The sequence below is a fragment of the Miscanthus floridulus genome, chromosome 8, assembly GCF_019320115.1.
Source record: "Miscanthus floridulus cultivar M001 chromosome 8, ASM1932011v1, whole genome shotgun sequence".
Classification (NCBI taxonomy): domain Eukaryota; kingdom Viridiplantae; phylum Streptophyta; class Magnoliopsida; order Poales; family Poaceae; genus Miscanthus; species Miscanthus floridulus.
Window position 1 is genome coordinate 118,184,398 of NC_089587.1, and position 17,269 is coordinate 118,201,666.

Consider the following 17,269-nt stretch of genomic DNA (forward strand, 5'->3'; position numbering starts at 1 on the left):
CTCCCCGTTAGCCCTCATCAACCTCCCCGTTAGCCTCGTGTAGGGCCGGACACGGAGCCAGCTCGGCTCATTAATATTATAAGTCAGAGGGGCAACTCTGCTCGATTCGTTATCCAGCTCGAGCTGACTCGTTTAGCTCAATGAGCTATTAAAAAAATAGAACATACATATTTATAATGTTTATGCTACATTAATTTCAGAAGGCGACGTCCATCATTATGCAACTATATATGATTAATACATATCAGGTTCATCAAAAGTATCAACCATGCAACATAGCTGTTCCATCCATGATTATGTAGTTCCAGCATACTAACTAGTTGCTTATCACCACAAACTTAAAAAAGTCCACAGATTCAATGTCAGTATCATCTTCTTCTCCTTGAAAAACAAGCCATAAAATCAATATTTAAGTACCACAATAATTATAAAATTAAAATTCATATCAAACAGTTGAAAATAAGGATTACATACTAATAAAATAGGTGTACACTTCTAGGTCAACATCATCATCTTCTGAATTCATGGTCGTGGACTGATAGGCCTCAGCTCATGAGCAGCTCGCGAGCTGTCTTGTTAAAATAGCGAGCTAGACTTACAGCTCAACTCGTAAAAAAAGTTAAAACGAACCGAGTCGAGCAGAGCTGAGCCGGCCATGAGTCGAGCAAGTTAGCGAGCCACGAGTATTTTATCCGGCACTAGCCTCATGTTTGCTTGTAGGTGTCTTCCTCATACTTGTTGCATTAACAGTTAACGGTTCGGGTTGAAAGGTTGAAACTGGAATTGATTTAGGCTGACAAAGACAGAGGGAACCCCCCCCCCCCCCCCCCCCCCCGGCCCTCCCCACTTTGATTATTTCGGCCCAATTGGCCACAGGAAGGCCTCACAGGTACGCTGTTTTCCTTTTTTTCTATTTCTTTTTCTTTCCTTTCCACTATTTCTTTTTTATTTTTATTTTCTCTTTTATTTTTTGTGTTCCGTTTTTTTGTCATCTTTTATTCTTTTTTATTTTTATTTCTTTTCAACTTTTATTTCTTTTTATTTTCCTTTTATTTCTTTTTCCTTTCCTTTCTTTTTTTCATTTTCTTTTTCGGTGGTCTTTTATTATTCTTTTTGTTTCTTTTTGCTATTTTTGTATTTTATTTTTTTATTTCTTTTTTCTATTTATAATTTTATGTTTTACTTTTTTAATTACAGACACACGTGATGTTCATGTAGTATATATGTAATGTTCTATCATATATTTTTTTTTATGTCCGCGAGTATAAATGTGATGTTCTACTATTGTACTTTGTGATGTTCAGTAAGCATACAACGATGTTTTAGGATATATTTTGTGATGTTCGGTAGCATTCTTCTTCTTCTTCTTATTTGACCCTAATTAATTACTTCACTAATTTTATTATTTTATTTTGCATTTTTATGGTATTTGTGATGTTCATGTATTATACATATGATGTTCTATACTATATTTTAGTGATGTTCATGTAGTGTTAATGAGATGTTCTACGATGTATTTGTGATGTTCGGTAGCATTTTCTTTCTTTTTAACTATAATTAATTACTTCACTAATTTTATTTTTTTATTTTTTTTTATTTCATGATATATATGATGCTTATGTAGTATACATATGATGTTCTATGTTATTTTCCTGCGATGTTCATGTAGTGTTAATGTGTGTTCGACAATTATCTTCAAATACATGGTCATCATGAGATAAGGAGGAGGATAATATATATGAAGTTGTCCTAATGTTTTAAAAAACTTGAGCTCAAAAAGCATGTGTTATACACCCCAAAATTCAAAACCGAACAAATCAACCCCTAACAACGGTCAAAGTGGTTTCCCTATGTGGTTTTGCTAAAAAAAACAGACAATATACACCCCTCAACTCTCAAAATCATACAAATTAGTAAATTACATAGGGCCAACATGTAAGCATCTCTCTCCTTCATGCATCCCAAGGCCCCCTCCCTTTCTTTTCACTTAAATACTAGCCAAACCCACCGATCATTCTCCTCAAACCCTCCTTTCACTAGTATACCCACTGTATGGAGAGAAAGAAATGAGGCTTGCAAATGGACGTAAAATGGGTGACGTAGCAAAAAAACATGTGAGTGTCTAAAAACCAAGGTAAAATGAGGGTTAGAATATTTTGACATGTGAGGCCAAGCCACATCAGTAAAATCATCTTGGAAACCACTTGAACAACCAAGGGTCATATTTTTGTGGATTTCAAAGTTAAGTGGTATGGGATCTCTATTTTTCAGCAAAACCACCTTGAAAAAACAGTTTTAAGAGTTGATGGTGTATGATTTTCTACTTCTCTAGTTTATGGGAGTTTTTCCTACTTCATAACAAGTTTCGGCAAAGTAAAATGGGCTTCACTCAATATTTATATCTATGGATTGTAGCTTCCAACTCACGGTCGTGTTATAGCAATCCAATTTTGTTCTAGAATCTATAGCTCAATATCATACGACTCGTACATTAACTTTTAGGCTCAATTCTAAAAAATTCATGTCGCATGGTCAATTACTTCCACCAATGTAGATCGTGTTGACAATTATAACTTTGTATAGATCATGTCAACATCTGGAGTCGTTTGAAAATTCTAGATTTTGAATGATTTTGAGTTGCAACTTTTGGGTGTTGGATTAAAAGTTGGCTTTCTCGCTGTTGGATTTTTTTCTTTTGTAATAATTTTTCGTTTCTCATGACACCAAAAACCAGAAAAAAACTCCTCTCAACATACTTTTTAGCTTTTAGTTCATTTCCTCATAAGATAGTTTTCTAAAAAAAATAAAAAAAAACTAGCTCAACACAATTGGGTTGTTTGTTTTGGCTTCTAGCTTCTGGCTGGCAGCTGAAACAAACAGGCATTTAGCCTTCTTCATAATGGATGAATAACAATGGAACTTACAACATGTAATAATTTGGTCATATTCATAGAATTGAAGACGATGCATGAATATATTGATCAAGACGTAGCAAGGGGGGTCTACCATAGAGGAAGTTATTGTAGGTCTTCACAATGTAACCGTAGCAAAAGTTGCTTATGGGAGTCATGGAGAATGTTCCTGTACGATGACATGGATGTGTATAATAAGCGTAAACTAAGCGCAGCTCCACTAGTTAGAATACTCATGATGAACCTATCTGTTCAAGTTTAAGTACTTGACTTTACGCAAGTGCTCACATTTTTTGTAGACTTTATTTAGAATTTAGTGGTACTATTTTTTCATTATAGCTGTTGTGTCCATCGATAACAAGACACATTTGATGATTTCATTCATCAGGCTCAAGACCTATCGGCTCAGTTTTTCGAAGGTGATTATAAGGGTAGTGGGGTTGTGATCATAAGGTTAAGTGATACATAGATTAATAAAAATGAATACACGTGCATGTATATGAGCGTTTGTTGTTGGTAACGTAATTTAGAAAAATGGAAAAGCACGAACTAAGGTCTGTTTGGATCATAGCCTGGCAGGCAATACCTGATCCTAGCCTCAGGCGTCCGAAATCGATCGGCTGGGGGCGCTGCCTGGCCAGGCAGCCGGTCGCCACCGCCAACCAAATAGGCCCTAAATGCAGAGCAGCTCACAAATGTGTGTGTTCAAAACCCAAAAGGGAAAAAGCACATGAAAGAAAGGGAGAAAAAAGAGGTTGACCGACCCAGGAGGTGGAAATGAAGCTTATTCATGGGCCGATTCAGCCCATTACGTGTTGTAGGAAATGAAAATTGGGCTTATGGAAAATGGCCACAGTCCATATATCATATGAGAAAAAAAATTAAATGAGGACGGTTCTCATGTAGCAATCATGGATTCACGTCACGTGTCGTCCATATATATGCATTTAATGCATAGAACTGCTGCTTAAATTTAAGAGGAATAATTGAAAATAAAAATTACATTTCTATCATGTGTGTTTAGATGCATGGACATTGTCGTGAATTCACATTGGTGTACATGGTTGCTCCACAAAGGAGTTGAGGACTGTCCTCTGAATGTTTTCCCCATCATACGAAGCTTCCTGTCTACGCACTGTTTTCGCTTCAATAATGGCTACATGCATAAACAGCCGCTCCAAGCCTTAATATTTTGTTTTTGTGTGTAAAAATTGTCCCAAAAGGAACACTACCAGGTTGGCCAAACATATTACTCACGGCAGCTGGTCTCCCTTTACAGGTAGCCCAACCAAAACACAAGGGTGCCAGTTGCAGCATGCAAATCTGGTCGTTGATGCTCACTAGTATTTTTAGCCCTACTACTTTTTGGGTGGCACGCGCAATGCTTAGCTTCCCAGACACCTGAGACTCAAATCAAACTTGATAAAGACGTACTTGGGTTAACATTAACCTTGTAAAGTACAGTGCTAGTGCACCACCTATCAGCCTGTTCGCTTGCTCGTAAACGATCGTAAATTTTCAGCCGGGAACAGTGTTTTTCTCTCACACCAAACCAGCCAGCAGTAAATAATCCATGATACGATACGGCCTTCCGAACAGGCTGTATATTTCTTCAGGGTCACATGACCAGTGACTGGAGAATTTTCGAATCAGATTGCTCGATGCCTAGCTGAAAGAAACGAGATGAGCTACAACAGCAACAGTTCTTGGATCCCAAACACAGCAATGCCGCCACATTGGGTCCAGGCGTCGTCCCAGGGTTTCTCAATAAGCAAAGTGTATGGTTGGAGTGTGTCCAGCAGATGATGAACCCTCGTCCCGAGTTCTGGATATTACTCACCAACCGTGAACCCTTGACCTCACACCAACCTAAAAAGGCTTTGACATTATTTGGTAGGCAATATATGATCTTAAATAAATGCTTATGCTTTGACACACGGGCAGAGCTAGAGTTAATCAAAAGGGTGTGCACTTGCCTTGTGCGTGCAAAGATTTATAATTTGTGGGTGCAAATATGGCAAACATTTAGCTTATGTCACTATCCTTTTTATTTTTGCGTGGATGTAGCCGCACACCACTGCAATTCATGTAGCTTCGCTCCTGAAATCTACCGGCATATGCCCCCCATGTATTGTTTTTTATCTCATCAGCTCGCTTTGCACACACAGCCACCGGTGGTAACATGCATGCACTGTTTTCCATCTAGTTAGCTCGAGCCTCATGTGCGGAGATACTCAAACGTTGCAAGGAGGCAATACCACCAGTGGGAGGAAAAGTACGGCTTCGAGAGGGATGAGCGTCAGTGGGAGAAGATATTCTTGGGGGTTGGATTCATCCACTGCACACTGATCCCACTACAAGATCCCCTATCTCTAATTGTGCTTTATCCATGTCCATATCCATCAGTGGTGGAGACGGTTAAGGTGATCGGCGCCAGCACGGCCAAGGAGGACTATTGCTTCTTGTGCACCAAGGCGAGTCAGCAACCGAAATTGCCGTCAAGGGCATATGCCCCATGTGCATGCCCCGTACGATGCACATGGGATAGTGTGCATATCCCTTGAGGTGAAAAAACAACTTTGCCGACGGCGAGTCATGCCTCATATGGCCTGCTCGGCTGCAGCTAGAATAATAAACAAACTCGAATTTGACATTACGACCACATGACCTTCAATATGTGTAGTTTCGACTGTTATTCCTGTCATAATGCAATTGTCAAAATATCTTTCAAGATAAGTGTCGAAATAAATGTAAACAAAATATTACGTAATTTTTGGTGGTCAAAATGCAGAAGTTTGATCACAAACTTGTGGGCACTCGGCACCATCAGGTGCTTCCTTTTCTTTGAATTGAAGAGGGCACATTCTGCTTGGTTGCAAACATAAGCCCTCCCTTCTAAGCCTGCTACTGGTCATTATAATTAACGATGTGATGGAAGTTCATCATCGAACCCATCATGAAGAAACTAGAAACATGCATAATATGTGTAACATCATTTGCAATTAGCAAACACATTGCTCCTTCATTTGCAAAAAGTTACTATATATGTAATGCAATCGACAACAAAAAAACATGCAACAATTTGCAAGCAACAACCTATATACAGTTTGGCTAACAGGACAGGAACAAAAGTAACAGTACAGTTCAGAGTACACACGCACACAACCGTACTGGATTCAACTGCAGAAATGTCTTCTAGCTTCTTCACCAGCGTCATTCATGAGACTTTTTCCCTGTGTACCATTATAAAAGATCGTAATTTTTTGTGTGTTCCTGGAAAAATTCAGCGGTCTTCAGCGCCACTACTCCAACTTTTTCGTGTCCTCCATGCCACTTCCGTCAGTTTGGGCTCTAACGTCGTCAAACTGCAGATGTGAAAAGATGAAAATACCCTTAAATCTAAATATGTTATTAATTTTTTTAGCATCTTAACGACTTCAAATGAAAAAAACTCAAAACTAGAAAGTTGTAAATCTCGTCGAGATCTATAATTTTCATATAAAATTTATTTTCATTTAATTCCGTAAAAAAAAATATGATTTGATATGATTAATATATCTTAGAAAAATCATCATATTTTTTGAGAAATTAAATAAAAATAAATTTTATATGAAAATTATAGATCTCCACGAGATCTACAACTTTCTAGTTTTGAGTTTTTTCATTTGAAGTCGTTAAGATGCTAAAAAAATTAATAACATATTTAGACTTAAGGGTATCTTCGTCTTTTTACACCTGCAGTTCGACGGCGTTAGAGCTCAAACTGACGAAAGTGGTATGGAGGACACGAAAAAGTTAAAGTAGTGGGACTGAAGACCGCTGAATTTTTCCAGGGCCATTCCATCTTTTATAATGGCTCACACAGAGAAGTCTCGTCATTCATCCAAAATGACAGACCAAGAAGAAAGCACGGCAAGGTTTCAACCCGATGAGAAAAGCATGTCCCAACAAAATCCAGCAGATGGACCTAAATTAATCAATGCACACGGATCGCCATTGATGAGAGCTTGGTGGTGTCGCGACAGGCGGAGCGCTCCAGCTTGCAACGCGCCGGCGGTGAGGCAAACTGCTGCGGCCATGGTGGCCCTCGTCGTTCCTGCAGACCGACGTGTGGTCATCATCGCTGCTGTCGCGGCCCATCTTGCGCAGCACCGTCTGAACCACCTCCTTGTCGACGCCCGGGCTCGCCTGCTCGGCGATGAACATGAGTGAGCGGTCCGCGCCTGCCGCTCTGGCGAGCCCCCGGAACCGCGGGCTCCCCTTGCTCATGGCGTACAACGCCTCCACGCAACATTCCTGCAGCTCCGCGTCGCACGCTCCTTCGGACAGGATGGCGGACGCCGTCGCCACGGCGCCCGCGTCCATCAGCGCGGCGCTGCCCTCCACGCAGGCGGCCACGTTGCAGAGCACCATGAGCGCCAGCCTGCGGATGGGCACCGGCTCGGCGGCGTCGCACGCGACGGAGAGCAGTGTCCTGGACGCGCCCGGGGAGCGCGCGAGCTTGGACTGGTTCACCGCGGCGAAGGAGAGGTGGTACAGCGCCATCCCGGCGTCGCGGCGCGCGCGCGGGGCGGCGTGGTCGCGGTCCGCGAGCGCCGCGAGGAGCGGCGGCAGGGCCCCGAGCACGCCGATGGCGGCGCGGTTGCCCTCGTGGAGGGCGAGGCCAAAGAGCGCCCCCGCCGCGTGCTCGCGTGCCTCGGGCGGCGAGGCGGCCGACGCGAGCACCTCGACGAGCGCCGGCACCGCGCCCGCACGCACGACGGGCACCCTGTTCTCCGGCTCCAGCGAGAGGTTCGCCAGCGCCGCCGCGGCGTCCGCGCGCGCCGACGCGGTGTTGCGCGAGGACAGCAGCACGCGCCTGAGCGCCGCCAGCAGCCGCGGACCGCACAGCGCGCGCCGCCTCGCCGCGCCCTCCCGCGTCGCCCGCAGCAGTGCGGCCATCGCCGTCTCCACTTCCGTCTCGTCCCCGGCCTCCACCGCCTTGGCCACGACCTCCTCCTCTGCGTCAGCAACACGCACGGGCTCGTCTTGTTCCACTTTCGCCGCCTCCTTCCCGCGCACCACCACCTGCACCTCGACCGGCGCCATCTCCCTTGACGACCTACCCGACGACGAGGACGACGTGGACGCAGCGGACGCCCCCTCCGACGAGCACGACAGGTTCGACGCGGACCTCGCCGGGACCGGAACCCCCTCCGACGAGCACGACAGGTTCGATGACGACCTAGTTGGAGGCTGCGTCCCCGCCGCCACCGCGCGGAGCACGGCCACCCTCGCCTCCTCGCCCGAAGGCGCCACGGGCGCCGCGCGACCAGAGCGCGCGCACCACGTCCGGACGGCCGCCCGGAGCGCGTCGTTGGGTATGGCAGCGGCAACGCCACCGCCCGCCACCACTCCGTCAGGGCCGAGAGAGAGGCCGAGCTCCGCGCAGGCGAGGACGCACGCGCGCTCGTACGTCCGGCCCGACGGCAGGATGACCGGGTCCGCCATCGGCGTGCGGAGGATGGGGCAGCACAGGAAGTCCGCCGGCACCTCCTCTTCCTCTCCCTTCTCCTTCGTCGCCGGGGCCGGAGGAACAGTGACGCCCGGCGGCCTGTTCTTGGGCTTCGATGCTGCCGGCGGTGGCAGGGACAGCGACCGGAAGGGCAGGAGCTTCCAGCGCCGCGCGCGCTCGGCACCCATCTGGCCGGCCGCGTCGCCGGCGCCGGAGCTTTTCAGCAGCAAAGCAGCAGCTGCTTTTGGTGGTGCAACGCCAATAATGGCGGCTGCTTTTGGCTTGGGGACTGGGGTTCGGCAACTTTGGCTGGCTGGCTGGCTAGCTGGGGCGGGGAGCGGGAGTGGAGGGCTTTTTTTTCTTGGCGGTTAAATATTGCGGAGGAGAAGGTGACTTAGCGGTGAAGGGATCAGCGCGGTTAGTTAGGCTACCGGGCGAAGGCGGGCGCGGAAGGCTGCGGTGGGGGCACTGAACAATGGAGTGTTGCGGTTGGAGGCACGCAGTCGCGTCGCCGTCGCGCGGGACGGCGGAGGGAAAAAGGCAAAGCTGGCGCCGGTCGTTTACCGGGGGCGTCTTTTTGTCGGAGGGGTCCGGCTAAACCAGAGTTTTGTTTTTCTTTTATTTCTTTTCCTCTCTCTCTCTCTCTCTCTCAGGCTCGGCTATAAACAAGAATGGCCTCGAGCCCTCAATTCAGTCTTTTTCCGCAAGATCTCACGCTAGTTTGCTAAAACAACACATTCTAATTTATCCCCACTAACTTATCACTGAATTTTAAAATAATCTCGAACTCGAATACCGGAGGACATATCACCTTATTAATCCTACAAAATAGTTTAGGGTACTTTTGATGGTAGTTTTGGCTCATATGGTACACGAGCCCTCCACGCTTCCGTTTTTTTTTTTTTGGCTATGCCACCTTTTATTGAATATTTGAGATTCCAAATGGTCTCAAATAAAAATAAATCAACTATAATGTTTTAGATCTTCTTGAGCACTATAAATTTGGTATAAAGTGTGTCTCTATCCGGGTTATTTAAACTTCATAATTAGAGAACTTAAAATGAATGTTTGGGATTTCTAAATGATCTCAAATAAAAGGGTTGTCTAACTACAAGTTTAAAGATGGCGTTAAGATCTACAACTCTTTTGATGTTAATGTACAAGGTCATTTGAAAATTAAAAAACAAATTTCAAAATATGTGAACTTCAAAAGAATATTTAAACCTCTAAACGACCTTAGATAAAAAAAATTATCAATTATAAAGTTTATATCGTATTGACATATACGACTTTGGTGTCAACATCTAAGGTCGTTTGGAAAATTTAAAAATGGATTTCAAAATCTAAGGATTTAAGTCTCTAAACGATCTCAGACAAAATGTTATCAACTACAAAGAATATATCAAATTGAGGGCTAAAACTTTGGTATATATCGTGTCAACATTGTTGGGTAAAGTAATCACCCAAGCATCAAAGTTGTATTCATTTCATGATCGTACTACACATGTTAGAGGGAGTATTTATAGATGTCCCAGTCTTCGTATTTTACATAAAATGACCATTTTACCCCTAATCCTCATAATTACAACCCTTCTCAACTAAAGGGTGAAGTGGTCTTTTTCTCTTTCTGAGCCTTCATTCTTCAACCTTTGGTCATCAATTTTCTTGATGTCTTCGTCTTTTGGACTTAGCTGATTTTTGCTCTATCTTCTTCTGCTTTCAAAATGTTTATGCGAAGTCGAATTCTTGTCTTCGCTTAATCTTGTTTCCTTCTTTTCTCCAGCGAAGACGAAGTTTCTCCAGCGAAGACGAACTCTTCTTGGCGAAGTCGAATTTTCATCTTCGCTCTGTTTCTTTTTCCTACAAGTCAACTTTGTTACGGAAATCACAATTTTAACTCCAAAATTTCAGGGGTTGAGTTTTCTTGGCGAAATTAAATCCCCAACAAACATCTAAGGTCATTTGAAAATTATAATATTGAATTTCAAAATCTGATAACTCAAACAAATATTTGAGCTTGTATAAAATCTTAAATAAAAAATATTGTCAACTACAACCTCCATCCCACGAGGAGTGTCATTTCAATTTTGTCCTAAGTCAAACGATCTTAAATTTTAACTAAGTTTATATAAATAAATAGTAATGTTTATGATACCAAATAAATATCATTAAATTCACCATGAAATACATTTTTCATAGTAAATTTATTTGGTGTCATAAATTTCAATAATATTTTCTATAAACTTGGTCAAGCATAAGATACTTTGTGTCGGGTTCATAAACCCGGGGTCCCTCGAGGACCATCTTCCACGCCCGGGCTTGGCCCAGGAAAACAACATATATTTCATGGGCTGGCCCAAAAAACTAAAACGCAGCGGGCCGGAAGAGAAGTCCGATCATCGACCGGAAGGTCTACCCTTAAAAACAGGCGCCCGCTCGTCAACTTCTTCGGCCCACCTCTCTGACTGGAGCACTCGCTTCAGGCACCAACCGTCTCCAAGCAGTCTCTCTAATCGGAAGGCTTGTCCCAAAACGCTGCTTCCTACTCCAACCCCGCGACTCCGACCCTGCGACTCTGACCCCACGACCGGGGCTCATAGGAAGCCTGCTCACCGCTCTTCTCCGACCGACGCACCGAGAGCCAACTGGAGTCATTCGACCGGGGCTCCCCATTTAGAAGGAACCAGAAGATGTGTGGAGAAAGACAAGGCATGGCTCATAGTCAAAACCACTGTACCAGGGACCATACCCTGCATGAAACAGTGCTCTGCAACCACCCTAACACAAAGTATTATAGGGGCTGCTAGAAACTCCCATATGGTAATGTGGCAGAACCGCCTAATCTAATGCCTCACAGGAGTGCTTGTCTTCCATTAGACACTAAGCACTCGAGGGAGAACACTAAATTACTCGATTCCGTCGGGCACACCCCAGGGGAGAACCCGAAACTCCACATTTTTGCCATCAGGATCACAAATGAGAGAATAAAGCTTACATCATTCGTAACCATTTCTTACATCACTTTTAATATAACATCAGAGTATAATATTTATTAATATAATAGCGGAATGAAATCATGTTATCAGAGTTATAAATAATTCAATTGAACAACGGAATATAAGCATGTGAACAGAGTTACAGCGGAAATAAACATCTATTACTGACATGGTGAAGTATTGATATATCTAGACTACGGCAACAGATTATGAAACTTTCATTTATAAAAGTATTTGGTGAGAGTTATAAATAACAACTACGATCGCAGCGTAAAGGAAATCCTCTCTGAGCCCACCAGGAGGAATCCACACACAAAGGTCAGCTCAAGCGTCCACCTATCACCTGCAACAGGGGGGAAATAAAACCCTGAGTACTCAATTGTACTCAGCAAGACTTACCCGGCAGGAGAAAAGAAAAGACTCCAAGGATATGCAAGGCTATCTGGTTTGTGGGTTGCATTTGCAGAAAGCATTACTAAGCGTGCGTCCTTATATTTGATTTTTAATAATAGCCGCATTGGTTCATTAACTAACCATTCTATGTAAGCACCTGTGCTACTTTCAAGCATGTGATAAGCAATCAGATTTCCTTTTGTCCATCTTCCATCTTTTGTCTTTCAGTTCTTACTACGATGCTAAACCGTAGACAAGCCGTACCGGATAGACCGGCGATTCGCGAATCAATGCCCCCAGCTGGGTACCCCGAAAACACACGCCCCGCTTGTACCCCGGGCACAAGCAGGACCAACCCATCACTCTCCTGTCCCGGGTGTCCAGGTCCCCGTCCAAACTGGGACTCTAAGCCCCCGCCTCTGAGTCCCGGACTCAGTGCGGTGCAAGGACCTCCTCCACCAAAATAAAACCCTGACAGTCGGTCCGGAAAGAGCCAGATCCGCGACAAGAGAGCAACAAGCTTTCCAAGCGCCCATACACAAGTATGTGCTCGGGATAATAAGTCTGTGACCTGCCTAGAGTCATATGCACGATCGGTCCTTAATCGACCAGACAGGGAGAAACGGTGTAACCAAGCTATGACCCGCCTCCGCGGAGACACAACTTCTTACACCCACCAATACCCAAACCATATCCCTGCCCGGTCACCATTTTCATATTTTCCAAGTGATAGTAATCCAATAATATATTTCCTATCTCTCGCGAGTGACAGGCAATCACTCGACTTCTACCGGAGTCCTGTAGCATAGCAATCTACACGATCCTGTCATACTAGTAAGACTCATAGGATAAAGATATATATGCAAGTGGTTTCATTCAACTCCTTGAAACTTAATGCACAAATATAATTTAAACTGCAGAAAGTAGGGTTATGCACCGGGGCTTGCCTGGGAAAAATATAATCAGAAGTTAGCTTTCCATCATGGCGACATGATCTCCAAAAGCACCATTCCTCCAGCAACTCTCGACGACTCCGTGATCCACCGATGTCCCTATTATGATATGCAATGTAATACCATGCAAAGATATAATTAATTGACTGCAATCGTGACTCGTATAAATTAGACGTACGCCTCTCAAGCTAACGTGATAGCTCTAACGCTGGTCTACGTATCCATGTTGTCGAATAAGGCGTTTCTTCCCACTAATTATTTTAGTTATATAAACCCAAGTTGTTTCTTTATTTTATCCTATCGAATTAGTCTTTATTCGCAATGGGACATCGTTTTCTATCTAGCAACTAATTATTCCGAAGCTATAAAATTATGGTGAGCGGCTAATATTGGTAGGAACCCACTGCAAAGATTTCAGATCCAATACTATTACCAATTTCTCACGGAGGTTCCTACAAATTTATATTTTACAATATTAAGTATCTTAGATTAATTATATAGCTCCCAAAAATATTACCAACTACGTGAACAAAATATACTAACATGTAGAGCATGATTTTGGAGGACTAACAAAACTGGTTTCATAATTTTTGGATTCCTATACAATTTTATATTGATTTTGCAAGTTTAACTTTTAACTAACTTAGAAATTGCTCTACAATTCGAAACGGGCCGGCGCAACCAAATTGGCCCAGCCGCTCCCACGGCCACAAACGCACAGCACGTGCACGGCCCAGCGGCCAGCGCAGCCCAGGCGGGAGTGACACCCGACCGGCCCAGGCACAAGCGGACTAAGGCCGGCCCAGGCGGTTGCCTGACCAGCGGACGGGCGGGGCAGCGAGCAGGCCGTGGGCATCGGCCCAGAAATCCTACGGCGGCCCGAGTGGCACGGTTGCACGCATAGCAGGCCGGCCGAACAGGCCCGACCCGGACGTGAGTTGCAGATTTTTGCATAAGAGACCCCCGCTTAAAGCTAAACTAACCCACAGTACTATGTATACTATTCATCAGAGTCATGTATTTACAGTAAAGACCCCGTATTACGTTTCTTCTTGGATTCATATCCTCCTTACCTTCCTTCACACAAGCAGAGCACCAGGGGCGGCATCGACGGCTCGGAGCTGCGGGCGGCCATGGCGATTTCACGGCGAAGGGACGCGCTCGCGCGCGGCAGCTGCGGGACCACGAGCACGCAGCAGTCCTGAGCAGACCGAGGGGCACGGCAAGGGCGTGGACACCGGGGTACTTGGTGGTGAGGCTTGGTGCGGACGGACCGGCGAGACGCGGGTGCGGCACAGGACCACGCAGCGGGGCTGCGGCTGCCGTGCGCACGCGTGGGGGAAAACTGGCACCTACTGGCGCAAGACACGGCAGAAGGCGCGGCACGGCGGTCGTGCGGGCGCGTACGGCGGTGGCGATGCGGCTCGTCGGTGGGGCTGGCCGCGCGGTGGTCGAGCACGGGCGCATGGACGGGGCACGTCAAACCGGTGCACAGCTACGGCAGCCGCGGGAGCAGGAAGGTAGCGTGCCGGACCAGAGCGGGGAAGGAAGAGGAGACGTGCGGGTGCTTGCGCGAGGCAGCTCGGTCCAGTGCGGTAGAGGGCTTCACGCGCGCTCAAAAAGATAAAGAGGAGGGCGGTGCTGCGGGGCTACGGAGGAGCAGAGGGAAAAAGCAAGAGCTGGGGCCTGCGTCCAGCACGGGGAACCGAGGACGTGCAAGCACGAGGGGAAAAGGGAAAAAAACCGACAGGCGGACGGTGCCGGCCGTGGCCCAGCGGCCATGGCGTGTTGCGGGACAGCAACGCGATGTTGCGGTCCAGAGCTGTGGCTGCGGCCTGGCAACGGAGCTGTGCAGGACCGAGACGAGGACTGCTCGGCTGCTCTGCTGCGCTTTCATTAAACAAAAATTAGACAAGTCGCTGTCAACAAACAGAAAACGTGCCGCACGGAACTAGTAGCTCGGCAAATGTATATATATATATATATACAACGATCAAGTCCCGAGACGACGTACAGCAGTCGATGGTCTCCTGCCAGGCCGAGATGGCCTACGATCTGCTTGCACATAACGATTAAAATAATCATACTTACTTTAGATTGCATGTATATATGCATATACTACGTCATCAAATCATGCACATAGGAAATTTTCCCCTGCAGCCAATCTACACGTTACAACAATCATCCAGAAAGCTTAAGTCAATTCACGTTCTATATATATATATATATATATATATATATATATATATATATATATATATATATATATATATATATATATATATATATGGAGCAAGAAATCAAGGCAGAAAGAGAAGGCAAAACAAAGGGCAAGGACAGAGCAAGCAGCGACAAGCAAAGGCATTGATGGTGCCGCAGCGATGATGCGACGAAACGGATAGTCGAACGGTGACGTTTAGCAGAGCGAAAACACGACCGGTCAGGCAAACAGACATGCTAAGGGACAGGGACGTGACGGTAATAAATGCAAATCAACGAGTACGCTGTATGTCAGGAAGCAATTAAACGAAGCCGCTGCGCTCTCTCTCATATGTTTGTGCTTATCAAAATAATATATATATCGTTCTCACTATTAATAGATTTTATTTTATTTATAAAAGTTGTTTTTCATACTTAATCTAACAGAACAAACCGTTCACTAGCATCGTCGTTTGACATTTCCAATTATTTCTACTCACTGTGAAATTTAACTTGAGCGTTTATTCGAGTCCACGAAACTAAGCCACACAGGATTCGCTTATCGCCTTGAGTACTTTTTATATATAAAAAAATTGAGAGACTCGTTTCGAAAATTTTTGATTAGGCCTAAATCGCGGCGCTAAACATGATCGTAACACCGGGGTGTTACGATCAACCCCCCTTAAAAAGAATCTCGTCCCGAGATTAGAAACTGGAAGTAGAAAAGGGGAAACGCGATTACATTCCGTAGATCAGGGATTGCACGAAAGATTACATGACTTCAAATACTAAACCACACGGGGACCTAGGGATACAGGGTTAAGAGCAACTTGGTACAACCGAGTTCTACTCCAGAAGTCGAGATAGACGAGGACAATGGAGAAACAACAACATAATGATTATCCAAAACATGGCGTAGCACCAACAAATCCAGAAACAGTTGACTGAGAAGTAAAACATCATGAACCCTAAGATTGACTACCCAAAAAGGGAAATTGAACTTCTTCGACGAATCGGATCCTTCCTTCTTCTTCGATCACACCATCACCACAGACAGACGAACATAGCTTCACAACATCGACTGGATTTCGTAGTTCTGCTCCAAAGGTGAGGGGAAATGTTGATGAAGGAGAAAAGCAAGGACCAAGGGTATTTATAGAGGCGAACGAAGAGGGAAAAGCAACACATCGACGGCGGATGCGGCGGGGCTGGAATACACAGACGGTGCATGATGTGGAGATAAGGTCAGAAACATGGCGTGCTTCCTGCGCGAGCGGCGGAGGGGGAAATAAAGGAGAGTAGAGGGGGGGTCCGCTCGATGAGGCAAGCGTGCGGGTGGTCGTGTCACCAAAGAAGAAGGAAAAGAAGGGAAATGGGGGGGGGTCCGGTACGGGGACGAGGCGCGAGAGTCGGGAGCCGACCGAATGCTGGAAAAGGAGCAACGCACAGTGCACAAAGATGGCGGGCACTGCACGATGCCGCGGTCACGCGAAAACGGGACGATAATGGACCCGACATCGACGGCGTTCGCAGGGCACGCAGCGAAATAACCCGGCATGCGTAGCACGGTCAACTAAGCACAGGGCTTGGGACAAAACGTCCACTCTGACTTTTGCAACTACTCCTGACTATCCACTGCTGACCTTCCTTGACCACATCCATCTTTTCTGTAAACCCAGATCATGTCATACTTCCTTTCTCCAAACCATCTCCTTTTTACCTTGAAAAACACTTTTGCATCCCCATTATGGATTTCCCATTTGAACACCCGAACATTTTTTTAAGGAGAAAATTTTAAAACAAAACAGTACGGCGGTGTAACTTGGTAAAGGTACTTGGTTAACAACCTCGATACCAGCGCGTGCCGAGCAGCGTCACATGTGGCAGCTGTTCCACATGGAGCCCTCGGTTTCGTCGCGGCACCATAAGCTTTTAAACCAGGCAACTTTTACCAACTTACACGCCCAGAAGGCAGTGGGGTCATAGACCACAGAGTAAGGGGTATCGCAAGGGAAAAAATCAACAACAAAGGTTTCCCTCCACAATAAGGGACAAGGAATTTAAATCCAACGACGGATTTGGTTTAAAAAGATTCAAGTGTTCTGTTGGGACATCCACAATTAATCGCTACAGTGTCTAATAACATCCAATCACGGCTGATCTGCTTGGCATCTGAAGGTCAACTTCTCTTGTAACTCACTTATCATCGCCCTTGGAAAACTTAGAGCAAGCCTAACAAGACTTTAAAGTAAATGAACGCAATAAACACAGCGAAATAATTAAAATGCATGTTCCAACGATCTTACACGGGTACAACGTACA

The 17,269-nt window shown here is 45.4% G+C and overlaps 1 protein-coding gene across 1 annotated transcript; it reads right to left on the reverse strand.

Moving 5' to 3' along the window:
* Positions 1 to 6,614: 6,614 nt before the first annotated feature.
* LOC136473391 (U-box domain-containing protein 39-like) lies at positions 6,615 to 8,726 on the reverse strand. Its single transcript, XM_066471040.1, has one exon. The coding sequence runs from the start codon at positions 8,592 to 8,594 to the stop codon at positions 6,885 to 6,887; it is 1,710 nt and encodes a 569-aa protein (XP_066327137.1). The 5' UTR covers positions 8,595 to 8,726; the 3' UTR covers positions 6,615 to 6,884.
* Between the last annotated feature and the right edge of the window lie 8,543 nt (positions 8,727 to 17,269).

What these genes read in the sequence shown, in the direction of transcription:
- LOC136473391 (XM_066471040.1), bottom strand. Translation starts at nt 8,594, where the DNA reads ATGGGTGCCGAGCGCGCGCGGCGCTGGAAGCTCCTGCCCTTCCGGTCG.